This window comes from Mustelus asterias, chromosome 8 (assembly GCF_964213995.1).
Source record: "Mustelus asterias chromosome 8, sMusAst1.hap1.1, whole genome shotgun sequence".
Lineage (NCBI taxonomy): Eukaryota > Metazoa > Chordata > Chondrichthyes > Carcharhiniformes > Triakidae > Mustelus > Mustelus asterias.
The window spans coordinates 3,968,753-3,989,638 of NC_135808.1; the positions used below are offsets into that span (position 1 = coordinate 3,968,753).

The following is a 20,886-nucleotide window of genomic DNA, read 5'->3' on the forward strand; positions in this document are numbered from 1 at the left end:
CTTTTGAGGGAAAATATTTTCATTGACGCTTTCTTCCCATTCCGATGGGATTACGGGCTGCCGTTACTCTGTCTCTCTTCCATTGCAAAGCTTTTATCAGTTGCTATGGTGATGACTTGGACTGATAAACGTGATGGAACGGGAAACTCCGGTTTCCACTCAGTGAGTAGTTAGTCAGAGAGCCGGACAGTTGGATACTCGTGTGTACACTGTCGCAAAGTCACAAGCTATGGCACGAAGTTATCAAATCATGTTGGGATTGAGGCTTTCAAATCTGGTTTCATCCCTTTCCTGCAGGCTCACATATATTTATAACACACCCCCTCGATGGGGGGCTGTGTATAAATATCCTCCTGTGGTTCATCCTTGTGAATCAGCGACATCCCAATGTCTTCCTCCTGATCAATTTGTGCTGTTTGTTCTCGCAGGAAACTCAGCGACACATCATAGCTGGCCACTTTCCCATCGCTGACCTTTTCCATCCCACTCAGTGGCTGAAGGTCCCCATTGGCCAAGGGAATGATGATGTGTCTGTGACTTTATCTCAAGCTCTTCCACTACGCCGTGCTTCACGAACATGTTCAAAGAGGAGGAATTTGCTTCCCCTCGTTTCTGTCAATCTCTTTATCCTTTGGAAATCACACTTTAGGAAGAAAGTTGGGGCCTTGGAAAGAGGGAGCAGTGGAGATTGACTAGAATAGTTCCAGGGAGGAGGTAGATAATTTCTGTGGAGAGACTGGAGTGACTCACATTGTGCTCCTTAGAGCAGAGAATGTGAAGGGGAGACTTGAAGGAGAGGTTTAAAATCTTGGAAGGATTTATGGACAGAGGATAAATTGCCATATTTACGACTGCACTGCCTGAGAATGTGGGGAGAGCAGATTTAATTCAGGCCTCAAAAGGATTTTGGATAATTTCCTAAAATGAGATTTGGTGAGCTGCCGGCAAGAAGGTAGGGGAGGAGCAGTGGAGAATCCAACAGGGACACAATGGGCCAAATGGCCTCTCTCTCTGCTGTAACCACTGATTGTGTTTGCAGTGGCAGGTGGGTCGGTATCAAGAGGACACAGATTGAAGGTGATTGGTAAAAGAATCAGAGATGACGTGAGGAAACATTTCTTTACACAACAATCTGGACAAACACTGAGAAGTTGGTAGAAGAAGATCGAATCGTTATGTTTCAAAAATACTCCGATAAATAATTAAATGTGAAAATTGACAAGGCTCTGGGAAAGAGTGAGCACAGTGTGACTAATTGGATAGATATTTGAGAAAGTTGGCATGCACAAGATGGGCAGAATGGGCTCTTTCTGTGCTCTATCAATCTGTGATCCTGGAACATCATTCCTGATAATAACAGACAGCGTGTCCTGGGTTTCTTTCAGGAAGTTTTCACATGTTTATTCCAGGTCAGTTGTCTGTGTTTTATTTTCAGTAAATTCCGTTCTCATTCTCCCTCTTGTTAATGTGCGATGTCCCGACAGAACTATTTGTGTCAGTGTGAAGCTGGGGAAATTTCCCAGCGGGGCATTCCTGACAGACTGAACTGGGCTGGATATCAGATAAACCCAGTCCTGAATTCAGTGCAGCTCCTTTTAGATTTACAAGACCCTGACCCGGACATTGAATTCTCGCTGTCGTGATGCACGATCTCCCCACGGGATTATTGAGGCTGTGATAAAGTTTCCAGTCAGTCTATCAGAGCTTGTTTCCTTCAGTGACATAAAGGTTAAAGAGATACAGAACATACCTCGTCTGAACCTGGTCTATACATGGTAATAATGGACATTATTACACTCCGGCCAATATTCTTCAATCTCTCGAATTCGCTTCCCTGCTTTAAGATGCTTTGTGATTTCTTCCTCTTTGGCCAAACTGAAGGTTACTTGTTCTGAAACCTCTTCAGTGTCTCAGTGTCAAATTCCATCGAAAAATGCTCCAATAATATTCCGAACTCTAATGATTCTAGATTAATCAAGTTTCCTTATTGTTTTCCGAATTTTCTTGAGCTGCTCATGAGGTGCTGTTAAATATTGTATTCCATGAAGTAGTATTGACTTTCAAAGCATCTTTAATCAGTTAAATGTTCGATCAGTGCTGGAGTGAGTTCCCTACTGGGATAGAGAAGAGAGAATCTTTGACCAATTAAAGATTGTTCCTCTCTCTACCTCTCCTTATTGGGGTTTGCTTTTCCTCCATTTCCTGTTCAACATTCACTCTATCTTTCTCCTCAAGGCCTGACCAGATTAACGATCGTTATTTTTATTTTAAATTGTAGTCTCCACAGATAAAGAGGCTCAGAGACCGACCTCGGTGGTGGTTTTGGATAATGTCTCAGTGTCTAAGGTCACGGCCCACTCCCTCAAACTCTCCTGGAAAACAGAGAGGACTTATGATTCCTTTCTCATCGAATACGGGATCGAGGGCTCTGAGGATGTGAGAAACCTCACGGTAACTGGTGAACGTCGGTCCACCATCATCACAGGCCTGAGGCCTACCACCGCCTACAGGCTGTATCTCTACGGGGTGTCTGGTGGCCAACTCACCAAGCTACTGACCACTTCTGCCAACACCTCAGGTATTTCTGCTAAAAACGATTGACAGTTTGTCAGGGGTATTTCTTCTTCACCTGGAAAATGAAATCTATTCCTTAATTTTACTCTGACAGACCAATGAGATGAGGGAAAATGTTTGGAGACAATTCTCAGAAGTGGGTGTGCTCTGGTTTTGAACTTGTACAGGTCCCACCACAGGAATCACACTGTCGCCATAGATACAGAGCCTCCCCGAGGGTGAGAGCCTAATGTACTAGGCACGTGCTGGGCACTCGGGGAGGGAGTGTCCCTGTCCATCGGGATTCGAAGCTGACAGATTTGTTGCTCTGAAATCCAGGATTCTTTGTTGTGTCCGAGTTATTGCAGTTTGAAATATGTTGATCAGTTTGACCCAAAAGCCAGGAATCAATCATCTCACACACATGGCAGGGCGCCCGATCCAATATTCCCGTTTCCTGGTTCAATATTCTGCACCATCCTGTCATATATTCCCCATTGTCTGCTCCAATATTCCCCATGTCCTGGTCAATAATCCTGGTGCCCTGTCCAATATTTCCCAGTACACAGGCAATTATATTGTACCATAATATATTGTAGTATATTACTAATATTACCATGCAGAAAACAGTTTGTACATTTATGGTCAAACTAAATATACTGCAGTGAGGGACATGGACGTGTCCCAGGAGGATTGTACAGATAGAGTAGGGAGTCACACAGAAGTGATTCTAATTGGTGGGAATAATTTTGTCTGCTGGACTTTCTCTGATTTTTCTGTGACTTTGTTGCCCTGGATTCAGACTCGAACCTCTGCTGAATATTTTCCCTCTGTTCCTCCTTTACCTCCTCCTTCAAGCCTCCACGGATAAAGACGCAGTCAAACCCATTAAGCTCAGCGCTCTTTCCGTTTCCGAGGTGACTGCGCACTCGGTGCGGATCTCCTGGACGACACAGTTGGTCTTTAGCTCCTTCCTGATCCAGTACAGAGCCCAGGGCTCCCAGAGCGTGCGGAATCTGACGGTGACTGCCCATCGGCGCTCCTACCTCATCACAGGCCTGAGGCCTAACACCAAATACACCATCTATGTCTATGGGATTTCCAGAGGCCAACGCTCAGCACCATCGACAGTGGTAATCACCACAAGAGGTACCTATTGTTCACCCAATCGCCACCGCGATTCCCGGTGAAATATCTCCATTCTCCATCTCTCATCACGGTCAGACAATGAAAAATATTTTCCTCGTGTCGTGCCTGGGTTCTTTTGAGGGAAAATATTTTCATTGACTCTTTCTTCCCATTCCGATGGGATTACGGGCTGTCGTTACTCTGTCTCTCTTCCATTGCAAAGCTTTTATCAGTTGCTATGGTGATGATTTGGACTGATAAACGTGATGGAACGGGAAACTCCGGTTTCCACTCAGTGTGTAGTTAGTCAGTGAGCCGGACAGTTGGATACTCGTGTGTACACTGTCGCAAAGTCACAAGCTATGGCACGAAGTTATCAAGTCATGTTGGGATTGAGGCTTTCAAATCTGGTTTCATCCCTTCCTGCAGGCTCACATATATTTATAACACACCCCCTCGATGGGGGGCTGTGTATAAATATCCTCCTGTGGTTCATCCTTGTGAATCAGCGACATCCCAATGTCTTCCTCCTGATCAATTTGTGCTGTTTGTTCTCGCAGGAAACTCAGCGACACATCATAGTTGGCCACTTTCCCATCGCTGACCTTTTCCATCCCGCTCAGTGGCTGATGGTCCCCATTGGCCAAGGGAATGATGATGTGTCTGTGACTTGATCTCAGGCTCTTCCACTACGCCGGGCTTCACGAACATGTTCAAAGAGGAGGAATTTGCTTCCCCTCGTTTCTGTCAATCTCTTTATCCTTTGGAAATCACACCTCGGGAAGAATGTTGGAACCTTGGAAAGAGGGAGCAGTGGAGATTGACTAGAATAGTTCCAGGGAGGAGGTAGATAATTTCTGTGGAGAGACTGGAGTGACTCACATTGTTCTCCTTAGAGCAGAGAATGTGAAGGGGAGACTTGAAGGAGAGGTTTAAAATCTTGGAAGGGTTTATGGACAGGGGATAAATTGACATATTTATGACTGCACTGCCTGAGAATGTGGGGAGAGCAGATTTAATTCAGGCCTCAAAAGGATTTTGGATAATTTCCTAAAATGAGATTTGGTGAGCTGCCGGCAAGAAGGTAGGGGAGGAGCATTGGAGAATAAAACAGGGACACAATGGGCCAAATGGCCTTTCTCTGCTGTAACCACTGATTGTGTTTGCAGTGGCAGGAGGGTCGGTATCAAGAGGACACAGATTGAAGGTGATTGGTAAAAGAATCAGAGATGACGTGAGGAAACATTTCTTTACACAACAACCTGGAGAAACACTGAGAAGTTGGTAGAAGAAGATCGAATAGTTATGTTTCAAAAATACTCCGATAAATAATTAAATGTGAAAATTGACAAGGCTCTGGGAAAGAGTAAGCACAGTGCGACTAATTGGATAGATATTTGAGAAAGTTGGCATGCACAAGATGGGCAGAATGGCCTCTTTCTGTGCTCTATCAATCTGTGATCCTGGAACATCATTCCTGATAATAACAGACAGCGTGTCCTGGGTTTCTTTCAGGAAGTTTTCACATGTTTATTCCAGGTCAGTTGTCTGTGTTTTAGTTTCAGTAAATTCCGTTCTCATTCTCCCTCTTGTTAATGTGCGATGTCCCGACAGAACTATTTGTGTCAGTGTGAAGCTGGGGAAATTTCCCAGCGGGGGATTCCTGACAGACTGAACTGGGCTGGATATCAGATAAACCCAGTCCTGAATTCAGTGCAGCTCCTTTTAGATTTACAAGACCCTGACCCGGACATTGAATTCTTGCTGTCGTGATGCACGATCTCCCCACGGGATTATTGAGGCTGTGATAAAGTTTCCGATCAGTCTATCAGAGCTTGTTTGCTTCAGTGACATAAAGGTTAAAGAGATACAGAACATACCTCGTCTGAACCTGGTCTATACATGGTAATAATGGACATTATTACACTCCTGCCTATATTCTTCAATCTCTCGAATTCACTTTCCTGTTTTAAGATGCTTTGTGAATCCTTGCTCTTTGGCCAAACTGATAGTTACTTGTTCTGAAACCTCTTCAGTGTCTCAGTGTCAAATTCCATCGAAAAATGCTCCAATAATATTCCGAACTCTAATGATTCTAGATTAATCAAGTTTCCTTGTTGTTTTCCGAAGTTTCTTGAGCTGCTCATGAGGTGCTGTTAAATATTGTATTCCTTGAAGTAGGATTGACCTTCAAAGCATCTTTAATCAGCTAAATGTTCGATCAGTGCTGGAGTGCGTTCCGTACTGGGATAGAGAGGAGAGAATCTCTGACCAATTAAAGATTGTTCCTCTCTCTACCTCTCCTTATTGGGGTTTGCTTTTCCTCCATTTCCTGTTCAACATTCACTCTATCTTTCTCCTCAAGGCCTGACCAGATTAACGATCGTTATTTTTATTTTAAATTGTAGTCTCCACAGATAAAGAGGCTCAGAAACCGACCTCGGTGGTGGTTTTGGATAATGTCTCAGTGTCTAAGGTCACGGCCCACTCCCTCAAACTCTCCTGGAAAACAGAGAGAGCTTATGATTCCTTTCTCATCGAATACGGGATCGAGGGCTCTGAGGATGTGAGAAACCTCACGGTAACTGGTGACCGTCGGTCCACTGTCATCACAGGCCTGAGGCCTACCACCGCCTACAGGCTGTATCTCTACGGGGTGTCTGGTGGCCAACTCACCAAGCTACTGACCACTTCTGCCAACACCTCAGGTATTTCTGCTAAAAACGAGTGACGGTTTGTCAGGGGTATTGCTTCTTCACCTGGAAAATGAAATCTATTCCTTAATTTTACTCTGACAGACCAATGAGATAAGGGAAAATGTTTGGAGACAATTCTCAGAAGTGGGTGTGCTCTGGTTTTGAACTTGTACAGGTCCCACCACAGGAATCACACTGTCGCCATAGATATGGGGCCTCCCCGAGGGTGAGAGCCTAATGTACTAGGCACGTGTTGGGCACTCGGGGAGGGAGTGTCCCTGTCCCTCGGGATTCGAAGCTGACAGATTTGTTGCTCTGAAATCCAGGATTCTTTGTCGTGTCCGAGTTATTGCAGTTTGAAATATGTTGATCAGTTTGACCCAAAAGCCAGGAATCAATCATCTCACACACATGGCAGGGCGCCCGATCCAATATTCCCGTTTCCTGGTTCAATATTCTGCACCATCCTGTCATATATTCCCCATTGTCTGCTCCAATATTCCCCATGTCCTGGTCAATAATCCTGGTGCCCTGTCCAATATTTCCCAGTACACAGGCAATTATATTGTATCATAAGATATTGTAGTATATTACTAATATTACCATGCAGAAAACAGTTTGTACATTTATGGTCAAACTAAATATTCTGCAGTGAGGGACATGGACGTGTCCCAGGAGGATTGTACAGATAGAGTAGGGAGTCACACAGAAGTGATTCTAATTGGTGGGAATAATTTTGTCTGCTGGACTTTCTCTGATTTTTCTGTGACTTTGTTGCCCTGGATTCAGACTCGAACCTCTGCTGAATATTTTCCCTCTGTTCCTCCTTTACCTCCTCCTTCAAGCCTCCACGGATAAAGACGCAGTCAAACCCATTAAGCTCAGCGCTCTTTCCGTTTCCGAGGTGACTGCACACTCGGTGCGGATCTCCTGGACGACACAGTTGGTCTTTAGCTCCTTCCTGATCCAGTACAGAGCCCAGGGCTCCCAGAGCGTGCGGAATCTGACGGTGACTGCCCATCGGCGCTCCTACCTCATCACAGGCCTGAGGCCTAACACCAAATACACCATCTATGTCTATGGGATTTCCAGAGGCCAACGCTCAGCACCATCGACAGTGGTAATCACCACAAGAGGTACCTATTGTTCACCCAATCGCCACCGCGATTCCCGGTGAAATATCTCCATTCTCCGCCTCTCATCACGGTCAGACAGTGAAAAATATTTTCCTCGTTTCGTGCCTGGGTTCTTTTGAGGGAAAATAATTTCATTGACGCTTTCTTCCCATTCCGATGGGATTACGGGCTGTCGTTACTCTGTGTCTCTTCCATTGCAAAGCTTTTATCAGTTGCTATGGTGATGATTTGGACTGATAAACGTGATGGAACGGGAAACTCCGGTTTCCACTCAGTGTGTAGTTAGTCAGAGAGCCGGACAGTTGGATACTCGTGTGTACACTGTCGCAAAGTCACAAGCTATGGCACTAAGTTATCAAGTCATGTTGGGATTGAGGCTTTCAAATCTGGTTTCATCCCTTCCTGCAGGCTCACATATATTTATAACACACCCCCTCGATGGGGGGCTGTGTATAAATATCCTCCTGTGGTTCATCCTTGTGAATCAGCGACATCCCAATGTCTTCCTCCTGATCAATTTGTGCTGTTTGTTCTCGCAGGAAACTCAGCGACACATCATAGTTGGCCACTTTCCCATCGCTGACCTTTTCCATCCTGCTCAGTGGCTGATGGTCCCCATTGGCCAAGGGAATGATGATGTTTCTGTGACTTGATCTCAGGCTCTTCCACTATGCTGTGCTTCACGAACATGTTCAAAGAGGAGGAATTTGCTTCCCCTCGTTTCTGTCAATCTCTTTATGCTTTGGAAATCACACTTTAGGAAGAATGTTGGGGCCTTGGAAAGAGGGAGCAGTGGAAGAGTTCCAGGGAGGAGGTAGTTAATTTCTGTGGAGAAACTGGAGTAACTCACATTGTTCTCCTTAGAGCAGAGAATGTGAAGGGGAGACTTGAAGAAGAGGTTTAAAATCTTGGAACGGTTTATGGACAGAGGATAAATGGCCATATTTACGAATGCACTGCCTGAGAATGTGGGATTTTGGATAATTTCCTGAAATGAGATTTGGTGACCTACAGGGAAGGGGCTGGGGGAGGGGCAGTGGAGCATCCGACAAGGGCATCTGCTGGATGTCTGCTGGAACCAAAACGTCTGACGTCTGCTGGAACCAAAATCATTGGCCAAGGGATGGCAGGAGGGTCGGTAACCAGAGGACAAAGTTTGAAGGTGATTGGTAAAAGAATCAGAGATGACGTGAGGAAACAGTTCTTTACACAACAATCTTGACAAACACTGAGAAGTTGGTAGAAGAAGATCGAATAGTTATGTTTCAAAAATACTCCGATAAATAATTAAATGTGAAAATTGACAAGGCTCTGGGAAAGAGTGAGCACAGTGCGACTAATTGGATAGATATATGAGAAATCTGGCATGCTCAAGATGGGCAGAATGGCCTCTTTCTGTGCTCTATCAATCTGTGATCCTGGATCATCATTCCTGATAATAACAGACAGCTTGTCCTGGGTTTTTTTCAGGAAGTTTTCACATGTTTATTCCAGGTCAGTTGTCTGTGTTTTAGTTTCAGTAAATTCCGTTCTCATTCTCCCTCTTGTTAATGTGCGATGTCCCGACAGAACTATTTGTGTCAGTGTGAAGCTGGGGAAATTTCCCAGCGGGGGATTCCTGACAGACTGAACTGGGCTGGATATCAGATAAACCCAGTCCTGAATTCAGTGCAGCTCCTTTTAGATTTACAAGACCCTGACCCAGACATTGAATTCTCGCTGTCGTGATGCACGATCTCCCCACGGGATTATTGAGGCTGTGATAAAGTTTCCTATCAGTCTATCAGAGCTTGTTTGCTTCAGTGACATAAAGGTTAAAGAGATTCAGAACATACCTCGTCTGAACCTGGTCTATACATGGTAATAATGGACATTATTACACTCCTGCCAATATTCTTCAATCTCTCGAATTTGCTTTCCTGTTTTAAGATGCTTTGTGAATCCTTGCTCTTTGGCCAAACTGATAGTTACTTGTTCTGAAACCTCTTCAGTGTCTCAGTGTCAAATTCCATCGAAAAATGCTCCAATAATATTCCGAACTCTAATGATTCTAGATTAATCAAGTTTCCTTGTTGTTTTCCGAATTTTCTTGAGCTGCTCATGAGGTGCTGTTAAATATTGTATTCCATGAAGTACTATTGACTTTCAAAGCATCTTTAATCAGCTAAGTGTTCGATCAGTGCTGGAGTGCGTTCCGTACTGGGATAGAGAGGAGAGAATCTCTGACCAATTAAAGATTGTTCCTCTCTCTACCTCTCCTTATTGGGGTTTGCTTTTCCTCCATTTCCTGTTCAACATTCACTCTATCTTTCTCCTCAAGGCCTGACCAGATTAACGATCGTTATTTTTATTTTAAATTGTAGTCTCCACAGATAAAGAGGCTCAGAAACCGACCTCGGTGGTGGTTTTGGATAATGTCTCAGTGTCTAAGGTCACGGCCCACTCCCTCAAACTCTCCTGGAAAACAGAGAGGGCTTATGATTCCTTTCTCATCGAATACGGGATCGAGGGCTCTGAGGATGTGAGAAACCTCACGGTAACTGGTGACCGTCGGTCCACTGTCATCACAGGCCTGAGGCCTACCACCGCCTACAGGCTGTATCTCTACGGGGTGTCTGGTGGCCAACTCACCAAGCTACTGACCACTTCCGCCAACACCTCAGGTATTTCTGCTAAAAACGAGTGACAGTTTGTCAGGGGTATTGCTTCTTCACCTGGAAAATGAAATCTATTCCTTAATTTTACTCTGACAGACCAATGAGATAAGGGAAAATGTTTGGAGACAATTCTCAGAAGTGGGTGTGCTCTGGTTTTGAACTTGTACAGGTCCCACCACAGGAATCACACTGTCGCCATAGATACAGAGCCTCCCCGAGAGCGAGAGCCTAATGTACCAGGCACGTGCTGGGCACTCGGGGAGGGAGTGTCCCTGTCCATCGGGATTCGAAGCTGACAGATTTGTTGCTCTGAAATCCAGGATTCTTTGTCGTGTCCGAGTTATTGCAGTTTGAAATATGTTGATCAGTTTGACCCAAAAGCCAGGAATCAATCATCTCACACACATGGCAGGGCGCCCGATCCAATATTCCCGTTTCCTGGTTCAATATTCTGCACCATCCTGTCATATATTCCCCATTGTCTGCTCCAATATTCCCCATGTCCTGGTCAATAATCCTGGTGCCCTGTCCAATATTTCCCAGTACACAGGCAATTATATTGTACCATAATATATTGTAGTATGTTACTAATATTACCATGCAGAAAACAGTTTGTACATTTATGGTCAAACTAAATATACTGCAGTGAGGGACATGGATGTGTCCCAGGAGTATTGTACAGATAGAGTAGGGAGTCACACAGAAGTGATTCTAATTGGTGGGAATAATTTTGTCTGCTGGACTCTCTCTGATTTTTCTGTGACTTTGTTGCCCTGGATTCAGACTCGAACCTCTGGTGAATATTTTCCCTCTGTTCCTCCTTTACCTCCTCCTTCAAGCCTCCACGGATAAAGACGCAGTCAAACCCATTAAGCTCAGCGCTCTTTCCATTTCCGAGGTAACTGCGCACTCGGTGCGGATCTCCTGGACGACACAGTTGGTTTTTGGCTCCTTCCTGATCCAGTACAGAGCCCAGGGCTCCCGGAGCGTGCGGAATCTGACGGTGACTGCCCATCGGCGCTCCTACCTCATCACAGGCCTGAGGCCTAACACCAAATACACCATCTATGTCTATGGGATTTCCAGAGGCCAACACTCAGCACCATCGACAGTGGTAATCACCACAAGAGGTACCTATTGTTCACCCAATCGCCACCGCGATTCCTGGTGAAATATCTCCATTCTCCGTCTTTCACCATGGCCAGACAGTGAAAAATATTTTCCTCGTTTCTTGCCTGGGTTCTTTTGAGGGAAAATATTTTCATTGACGCTTTCTTCCCATTCCGATGGGATTACAGGCTGTCATTACTCTGTCTCTCTTCCATTGCAAAGCTTTTATCAGTTGCTATGGTGATGACTTGGACTGATAAACATGATGGAACGGGAAACTCCGGTTTCCACTCAGTGTGTAGTTAGTCAGAGAGCCGGACAGTTGGATACTCGTGTGTACACTGTCGCAAAGTCACAAGCTATGGCACGAAGTTATCAAGTCATGTTGGGATTGAGGCTTTCAAATCTGGTTTCATCCCTTCCTGCAGGCTCACATATATTTATAACACACCCCCTCGATGGGGGCTGTGTATAAATATCCTCCTGTGGTTCATCCTTGTGAATCAGCGACATCCCAATGTCTTCCTCCTGATCAATTTGTGCTGTTTGTTCTCGCAGGAAACTCAGCGACACATCATAGCTGGCCACTTTCCCATCGCTGACCTTTTCCATCCCGCTCAGTGGCTGAAGGTCCCCATTGGCCAAGGGAATGATGATGTGTCTGTGACTTGATCTCAGGCTCTTCCACTACGCCGTGCTTCACGAACATGTTCAAAGAGGAGGAATCTGCTTCCCCTCGTTTCTGTCAATCTCTTTATCCTTTGGAAATCACACCTCGGGAAGAATGTTGGAACCTTGGAAAGAGGGAGCAGCGGAGATTGACTAGAATAGTTCCAGGGAGGGGGAAGTTAATTTCTGGAGAGAGACTGGAGTAACTCACATTGTTCTCCTTAGAGCAGAGAATGTGAAGGGGAGACTTGAAGGAGAGGTTTAAAATCTTGGAAGGATTTATGGACAGAGGATAAATTGCCATATTTACGACTGCACTGCCTGAGAATGTGGGGAGAGCAGATTTAATTCAGGCCTCAAAAGGATTTTGGATAATTTCCTAAAATGAGATTTGGTGAGCTGCCGGCAAGAAGGTAGGGGAGGAGCATTGGAGAATCCAACAGGGACACAATGGGCCAAATGGCCTCTCTCTGCTGTAACCACTGATTGTGTTTGCAGTGGCAGGAGGGTCGGTATCAAGGGGACACAGATTGAAGGTGATTGGTAAAAGAATCAGTGATGACGTGAGGAAACATTTCTTTACACAACAATCTGGACAAACACTGAGAAGTTGGTGGAAGAAGATCGAATAGTTATGTTTCAAAAATACTCCTATAAATAATTAAATGTGAAAATTGACAAGGCTCTGGGAAAGAGTGAGCACAGTGCGACTAATTGGATAGATATTTGAGAAATCTGGCATGCACAAGATGGACAGAATGGCCTCTTTCTGTGCTCTATCAATCTGTGATCCTGGAACATCATTCCTGATAATAACAGACAGCGTGTCCTGGGTTTCTTTCAGGAAGTTTTCACATGTTTATTCCAGGTCAGTTGTCTGTGTTTTATTTTCAGTAAATTCCGTTCTCATTCTCCCTCTTGTTAATGTGCGATGTCCCGACAGAACTATTTGTGTCAGTGTGAAGCTGGGGAAATTTCCCAGCGGGGGATTCCTGACAGACTGAACTGGGCTGGATATCAGATAAACCCAGTCCTGAATTCAGTGCAGCTCCTTTTAGATTTACAAGACCCTGACCCGGACATTGAATTCTCGCTGTCGTGATGCACGATCTCCCCACGGGATTATTGAGGCTGTGATAAAGTTTCCTATCAGTCTATCAGTGCTTGTTTGCTTCAGTGACATAAAGGTTAAAGAGATTCAGAACATACCTCGTCTGAACCTGGTCTATGGTAATAATGGACATTATTACACTCCTGCCAATATTCTTCAATCTCTCTAATTCGCTTTCCTGTTTTAAGATGCTTTGTGAATTCTACCTCTTTGGCCAAACTGATCGTTACTTGTTCTGAAATCTCCTAAAGTGATTGTGTCAAATTCCATCGGAAAATGCTCCAATGATATTCCGAACTCTAATGATTCTAGGTTAATGAAGTTCCCTTGTTGTTTTCCCAATTTCCTTAAACTGCTGGTGAGGTGCTGTTAAATATTTTATTCCTTGAAGCAGCATTGTGTCATAGAGTCATCGAGGTTTATAGCATGGAAACAGGCCCTTCGGCCCAACTTGTCCATGCCGCCGTTTTTTAAACCCCGAAGCTAATCCCAATTGCCCACATTTGGCCCATATCCCTCAATACCCATCTTACCCATGTAACTGTCTAAATGCTTTTTAAAAGACAAAATTGTACCCGCCTTTCAAAGCATCTTTAATCAGCTAAATGCTCGATCAATGCTGAAGTGAGTTCCGTACTGGGATAGAAGGAGAGAATCACTGACCAATTAAAGATTGTTCCCTCTTTATCTCTCCTTATTGGGGTTTGCTTTTCCTCTATTTCCTGTTCAACATTCACTCTATCTTTCTCCTCAAGCTCTGACCGGATTAATGATCATTATTTGTATTTTAAATTGTAGTCTCCACAGATAAAGAGGCTCAGAGACCGACCTCGGTGGTGGTTTTGGACAATGTCTCAGTGTCTAAGGTCACGGCCCACTCCCTCGAATTCTCCTGGAAAACAGAGAGGACTTATGATTCCTTTCTCATCAAATATGGGATCGAGGGCTCTGAGAATGTGAGAAACCTCACGGTAACTGGTGACCGTCAGTCCACTGTCATCACAGGCCTGAGGCCTACCACTGCCTACAGGCTTTATCTCTACGGGGTGTCTGGTGGCCAACGCACCAAGTTACTGACCACTTCCGCCAACACCTCAGGTATTTCCACGCAAAGCGACTAACACGTTGTCATTTCTGTTGCTTTCTCACCTCGTTTTTTCCTTCGTTTTTCTCTGATGGATGAGATAAATTGTGTGGGGATAAATGTCAGACGCAGACGTTCTGGTTTTGAAATTGTACAAGTCTAACATGAGTCACTCAGTCGCCGTAGATACAGGGCCTCTCCCAGTGTCAGAGCCCAATGTACCAGGCATGTGCTGGGCTCTCGGGGGAGGTTGTGTCCCTTTCCACGGGGATTCAAAGCTGACAGATTTGCTTCCTTGAACTGCATGAAGCTTCTTTTCTGTCCTGTTGGATCCAACTTTTTCTGTGTTAGATTGGTTTGATCCAACTCGGGAAAAGCAATCGCAGGAAATTGAGGCAAGTGTCCTATCTGATATTCCACACTGTACAGTCAAATAAGCTCCAGTGCCTTAATCAATATTCTATTGTATCCAATCACATATTACTAGTATTTATGATGCTCTATCCAGTAATCTCCATGTCGCGTCCAATATTCCCAGTGCCCTAGTCAGTATTCCGGGAGACTGCTCCAATTTTCCCAATACACTGGCTAATATTATCTGAATATATTTCCCAGGGTCCTGCCCGGTACTCGCTGGTGCTCTGGTCAATATTTTGTATATTGTCCGCCATTTCCTAATGTCCTCTGCAAGGTGTCCTGTCAAATACTTAGAGTATCCCATCCAATATCCCTGGTATCCTGGCTGATCTTCTGATATTAAAGGCACAAAATTAATGCAAGTTTGATGTTGGTGTTTAACATCTCAACTCCCAGAACCACAGCTGGGATCAGCCCCTCATTAATCTCATTGTTCTTTGTTAATTGTCCTGAATAAAAATGGCCGCTCACTTCACTGTGAGGAATGCTGGGATGATGCTGGAGAAAGAATGCACAGTGGTTAGCATTGCTGCCTCACAGCGCCAGGGACCCGGGTTCAATTCCGGCCTCGGGTCACTGTCTGTGCCGAGTTTGCACGTTCTCCCCATGTCTGCGTGGGCTTCCTCCGGTTGCTCCGGTTTCCTCCCACACATGTTGGCTAGGTCCATTGACCAGGCTAAATTCTCCCCAGTATACCCGAACAGGCACCGGAATGTGGCGAATGGGGGATTTTCTACTACTTTCCAATTTGTGACACAAATAAATAAACTTTAAAAATCTTAACTTAAAATGAGGAATTCGATCCAATCAAAGCCATTCTTTTTAGCACTGTAATGACATCCCAAGTTTACAGTGAAGAGCTGGTATTAAACTCTTCAGCATCTGGCGCACTCTCTCCCTGTACATGTCCCACAAAGTTCCTGTAAAACATTCCCTGTCACACTATGCGGATAATACAATCCCATCCCCACGGTTACATTGTTTACAGTTTGTAATTTATGGTTAAACTAAATATGTGGTAGTGAGGGAGGTTGACTTTAGCATCCAGGAGTTTCTACAGGTTTTCTCTGACTTTGTTGCCTGGATTCAGACTCGAACCTCTGGTGAATATTTTCCTTCTGTTCCTTCCTCCCCTCCCTCCTCCTTCAAGCCTCCGCAGATAAAGACGCTGTCAAACCCATTAAGCTCGGCGCTCTTTCCGTTTCCGAGGTGACTGCGCACTCGGTGCGGATCTCCTGGACGACACAGTTGGTCTTTGGCTCCTTCCTGATCCAGTACAGAGCCCAGGGCTCCCAGAGCGTGCAGAATCTGACGGTGGCTTCCCATCGGCGCTCCTACCTCATCACAGGCCTGAGGCCTAACACCAAATACACCATCTATGTCTATGGGATTTCCAGAGGCCAACGCTCAGCACCATCGACAGTGGTAATCACCACAAGAGGTACCTATTGTTCACCCAATCGCCACCGCGATTCCCGGTGAAATATCTCCATTCTCCGTCTTTCACCACGGCCAGACAGTGAAAAATATTTTCCTCATTTCTCACTCAATGCCTTTCTGTGGGAAAATATTTTAATCGGCTTTTTCTTCTCATCTCCAATGGGATTACAAGCTGTTGTTATGCTCTCTCTCTCTTGCCTCAATTGCCAGACTTCCATGGGTTGCCACGGTGATGTCAATCACTCTGGACCGATAACTGTGATGGAATGAGAAACTTAATGTTCCAGTCAGTGGGCAAGGGGGTAGTCGGCGAACCAGACAGTCAGATATTCATGTTTCTTTTTTGATAAGCTCCTTAAATCCTATTTCTTTGGCCTAGCTAATAGTTACTTGTTCTGAAATCTCTTAAGATGATTCAAGGGTTCCATCTGAAAATGCTCCCATGATCTTCCTTAGGTCGTTGACGACTCTAATGGTGCTAGATAAATGCCGTTTGTTGTTCTCACAATCTCCTTTAGTTGCTGGTGAGGTGCTAATAAATCTTCTATTTCTTGAAGCAGCATTGACTTTCAAAGCATCTTTAATCAGCTAAATGCTTGGTCAATGCTGGAGTGCAAGGCAGGAATCTTTAACCAATTAAAGATTGTTCCTCTCTCTATCTCTCCTCATTGGGGTTTGCTTTTCCTCCATTTCCTGTCCAGAATTCACTCTATCTTTCTCCTCAAGGTCTGACCAGATTAACGATCGTTATTTTATTTTAAATTGTAGTCTCCACAGATAAAGAGGCTCAGAGACCGACCTCGGTGGTGGTTTTGGACAATGTCTCAGTGTCTAAGGTCACGGCCCACTCCCTCGAACTCTCCTGGAAAACAGGGAGGACTTATGATTCCTTTCTCATCGAATACGGGCTCGAGGGCTCTGAGAATGTGAGAAACCTCACGGTAACCGGTGACCGTCGATTCACCGTCATCACAGGCCTGAGGCCTACCACCGTTTACAGGCTCTATCTCTACGGGGTGTCTGGTGGCCAACGCACCAAGCTACTGACCACTTCCGCCAACACCTCAGGTACTTCCACTCAAAACTTTGTATTCCTGTTGCTTCCTCAGTTCGAAAAATGAAAGCTATTCCTTTTTCCCTGACAGAGCAGTGAGATGCGGGCAATTAATCAAGAAAATGAGTGAGGGCCAAAGTCAACGGTTTGTGTGCTCCTTTTAACTTGCACAGCTCCAATGGAAGTCATTGTCGATATATTACCCCTCTGTTGCCATAGATACAAGCCTTCTCTCTCTATATGAGACTGTACCAGTCATGTCCAGGGCACCAATGGGAGGGATGATGGTGGGGGGACATGGTTTAGAGGGAGGTGGGGGGTTGTAACCCAGGATTTCCAGCCGAGAATTTGAAGGTGAAACATTTGTTCTCTTTATTATCTCAGTGTATTCAATTTGTGCTGGATTTACAATTTGAACCTTTTTATACAATTCAAGAACCACGAGGAAAGTGAAGGCAAACTTCAGATCGTAGAATTTAGTTTTAACATTCAGGGTTTTTCTACGATTAGTGGGTTAATGATGAGGATAAATTTGAATCATCTTGGCCTGATCCCTTGAGTTTAGAAGATATGATCGGTGTAGTGAAATTAATTGATAAGAGATAAAATGGTCAGGAATCGGAAATGCGGAATCATCTTAAAATTTGAGCAAGGCCGTTCAGGGCTGAAACCAGATCTGGACCTCTCTTGCCCAAAGTGGGACAGTTCGTGCTTTTGAGGCTGCAAGAAATTTGTTGGATAGGGGCAAGTGAGTTTAACATAGAACATAGAAAGAATACAGCACAAACAGGCCCTTCGGCCCACAAGTTGCGCCGGTCATGTCCCTACCTACCTAGGCTTATATATAGGCTTACCTATAACCCTCAATCCTATTAAGTCCCATGTACTCATCCGGAAGTCTCTTAAAAGACCCTATCGAGTTTGCCTCCACCACCATTGACGGCAGCTGATTCCACTCACCCACCACCCTCTGAGTGAAAAACTTACCCCTGACATCTCCTCTGTACCTACTCCCCAGCACCTTAAACCTGTGTCCTCTCGTAGCAGCCATTTCAGCCCTGGGAAAAAGCCTCGGAGAATCCACCCGATCTATACCTCTCAACATCTTGTACACCTCTATCAGGTCACCTCTCATCCTTCGTCTCTCCAAGGAGAAAAGACCGAGCTCCCTCAGCCTATCCTCATAAGGCATGCCACCCAATCCAGGCAACATCCTTGTAAATCTTCTCTGCACCCTTTCAATCATTTCCACATCCCTCCTGTAATGAGGCGACCAGAACTGAGCACAGTACTCCAAGTTGGCTCTGACGAGGGTCTTATAAAGCTGCATCATTATCTCCCGACTCCTAAACTCAATCCCTCGATTGATGAAGGCCAGCACACCATACGCCTTCTTAACCATCTCCTCTACCTGTGAGGCCGATTTAAGAGTCCTATGGACCCGGACCCCAAGGTCCTTCTGATCCTCTACACTGCTAAGTGTCTTACCCTTGATATTATACTCCTTCATCCCATTTGACCTGCCAAAATGGACCACTACACATTTATCTGGGTTGAAGTCCATCTGCCACTTCTCCGCCCAGTCTTGCATCCTATCTATGTCACGCTGCAGCTTCTGACATCCCTCCAAACTATCCACAACACCACCAACCTTCGTGTCGTCGGCAAACTTACCAACCCATCCCTCCACTTCCTCATCCAGGTCATTTATGAAAATGACAAACATTAAGATGGGTCAAATAGGGTAATTAAAAACCAAAGTCAGATGTAAACTGGTTGAGTAGCAGTGCAGACGAGCTGCGGACTGGGCATGCTCCTGTTCCTGTGTTTGCTCTAAAGCCTCTTCACTTCCATTGATGAAGTGTTTCTCTGAGGAACTGGCTGTTGGCGACTGGTGCCGTCCATGTTTGTTTGGACATGCAGGCTGTGACTGGAACTCGGTAACCACCTGGAGCCTGCCATTTAGGCTTCAAGATCGGCATTGCCGCCCAGTAATATGTCCCCTTTTTATTCCCCCTTTCTTAGTCTCCACAGTTAAAGACACTGTGAAGCCAAGTAAACTTGGTGACACTTCTGTCTCTCACATCACGACTCAGTCCTTCAAACTCTCTTGGATGGCGAGCAAAGGCTTTGATTCCTTTCTGATCCAGTACAGCAGCGCTGCGGAGCCCCGGCGAGTGCACAACCTCACAGTGGCTGGCGACCAGCGGTCCTCCTTCGTCAAAGGCCTGAGGCCTACCACCGTCTACACTGTCCATCTCTATGGGGTCACTAAGGGCCAGCGCACAAAGCCACTGACCAGTATAGTGACCACCGCAGGTATTTTTTTTTAAAAATCAATATGAGGAGTATGTTCATGTTCACTTTTTTTTAAACTCTGTTTTCTACGCAAGTTATTTATTCCTATTTTCTCGGCGCACCACAGGATGGTGTGTGTGTGTGTGTGTGTGTGTGTGTGTGTGTGTGTGTGTGTGTGTGTCCATAAGCAAAGCTAGATTGGGATTTAATGGTAGCCCGCACTCAATGGGGCATTTTACTCCTTTCAAGAGTGCTAGATAAATGCAAGCTGTTGTTGCTGTTGTTGTTATAGCTTCCACAGGAGCCATTGTCACGGAGCCCAGCCAGACGGTGGAGTTAGGCGGCCTTTCCGCTCTGCCCCTGACGCCTCACTCGGTTAGGCTCTCCTGGTTCACCAAGAGGGACTTTGATTCCTACGCCGTGCAGTACAGAGCCCAAGGGTCGGAGGAGGTGCAGAAACTGTCCCTGAGTGGCCACAGTCGATCGCACACCATCACAGGCCTCAGGCCTACTACCAAGTACACCTTCTACCTCTACGGTGTTTCCAGCGGCCGTCACACAACCCCCCTATCCACAGCTGCCACCACCAAAGGTACACCGGCTGCAATGGAAGATCTGATAGGAAATATTTCCTCAGCCCTTCTGGAATGGGGAAGACAAATATTTCCTTCTTAAATAGCGCCACTGCAGTCAGATCTCAGTAGTTCAGCAGGATGTCTCTGGCCTGAAGGCTGAAGCCTACGACATGTTGGTGTGGTTCATGGGGAGTGGGCTGCAGGCTTCAGACATGGGCTTTGAGTCCTGAAGTCATCTCAACACCAAGCTCTATAAAGCTTGCACGGGGGAGGTGGTTCCTGCCATTTCTCTGCATGACAGAAGACTTACCTCTCTGTCTGGGAAACTCTCTCTCTATTGTATATTCATACCCTCTATATAAGTATAGAGTCCAGCCCCCAACCAAGGAATGATCCGATCTCATTCCTTATCATCTCTATAATTCCCATTCCTTGTCATCTCTCCAATTTCCATTCCTTATCATCTCTCCAATTCCCATTCCATGTCATCTCTCCATTTCCCATTCCTTGTCAACTCTCCAATTCCCATTCCTTGTCATCTCTCCAATTCCCATTCCTTATCATCTCTCCAATTCCCATTCCTTATCATCTCTATAATTCCCATTCCTTGTCATCTCTCCAATTCCCATTCCTTGTCATCTCTCCAATTCCCATTCCATGTCATCTCTCCATTTCCCATTCCTTATCATCTCTATAATTCCCATTCCTTATCATCTCTATAATTCCCATTCCTTGTCATCTCTCCAATTCCCATTCCTTGTCATCTCTCCAATTCCCATTCCTTGTCATCTCTCTATTCCCATTCCATGTCATCTCTCCATTTCCCATTCCTTATCATCTCTATAATTCCCATTCCTTGTCATCTCTCCACTTCCCATTCCCTGTGAGTTCTCCCAGTTTTCTTTCCATTCCAGAAGAATCTGATGCAGCATTTTAACTCCTTGTTTCTCTCCATATC

At 45.3% G+C, this 20,886-nt stretch overlaps 1 protein-coding gene across 1 annotated transcript in view; it reads left to right on the forward strand.

Moving 5' to 3' along the window:
- Positions 1 to 20,886, forward strand: part of LOC144496740 (tenascin-like) — a 175,307-nt gene that overhangs the window by 122,373 nt on the left and 32,048 nt on the right. The window contains exons 15-21 of the mRNA XM_078217252.1: positions 2,294 to 2,578; positions 6,090 to 6,389; positions 9,877 to 10,176; positions 13,859 to 14,158; positions 16,770 to 17,069; positions 19,090 to 19,374; positions 19,646 to 19,953. Of these exons, the coding sequence (XP_078073378.1) occupies positions 2,294 to 2,578; positions 6,090 to 6,389; positions 9,877 to 10,176; positions 13,859 to 14,158; positions 16,770 to 17,069; positions 19,090 to 19,374; positions 19,646 to 19,953 (2,078 nt within the window). The remainder of the gene's footprint in view (positions 1 to 2,293; positions 2,579 to 6,089; positions 6,390 to 9,876; positions 10,177 to 13,858; positions 14,159 to 16,769; positions 17,070 to 19,089; positions 19,375 to 19,645; positions 19,954 to 20,886) is intronic.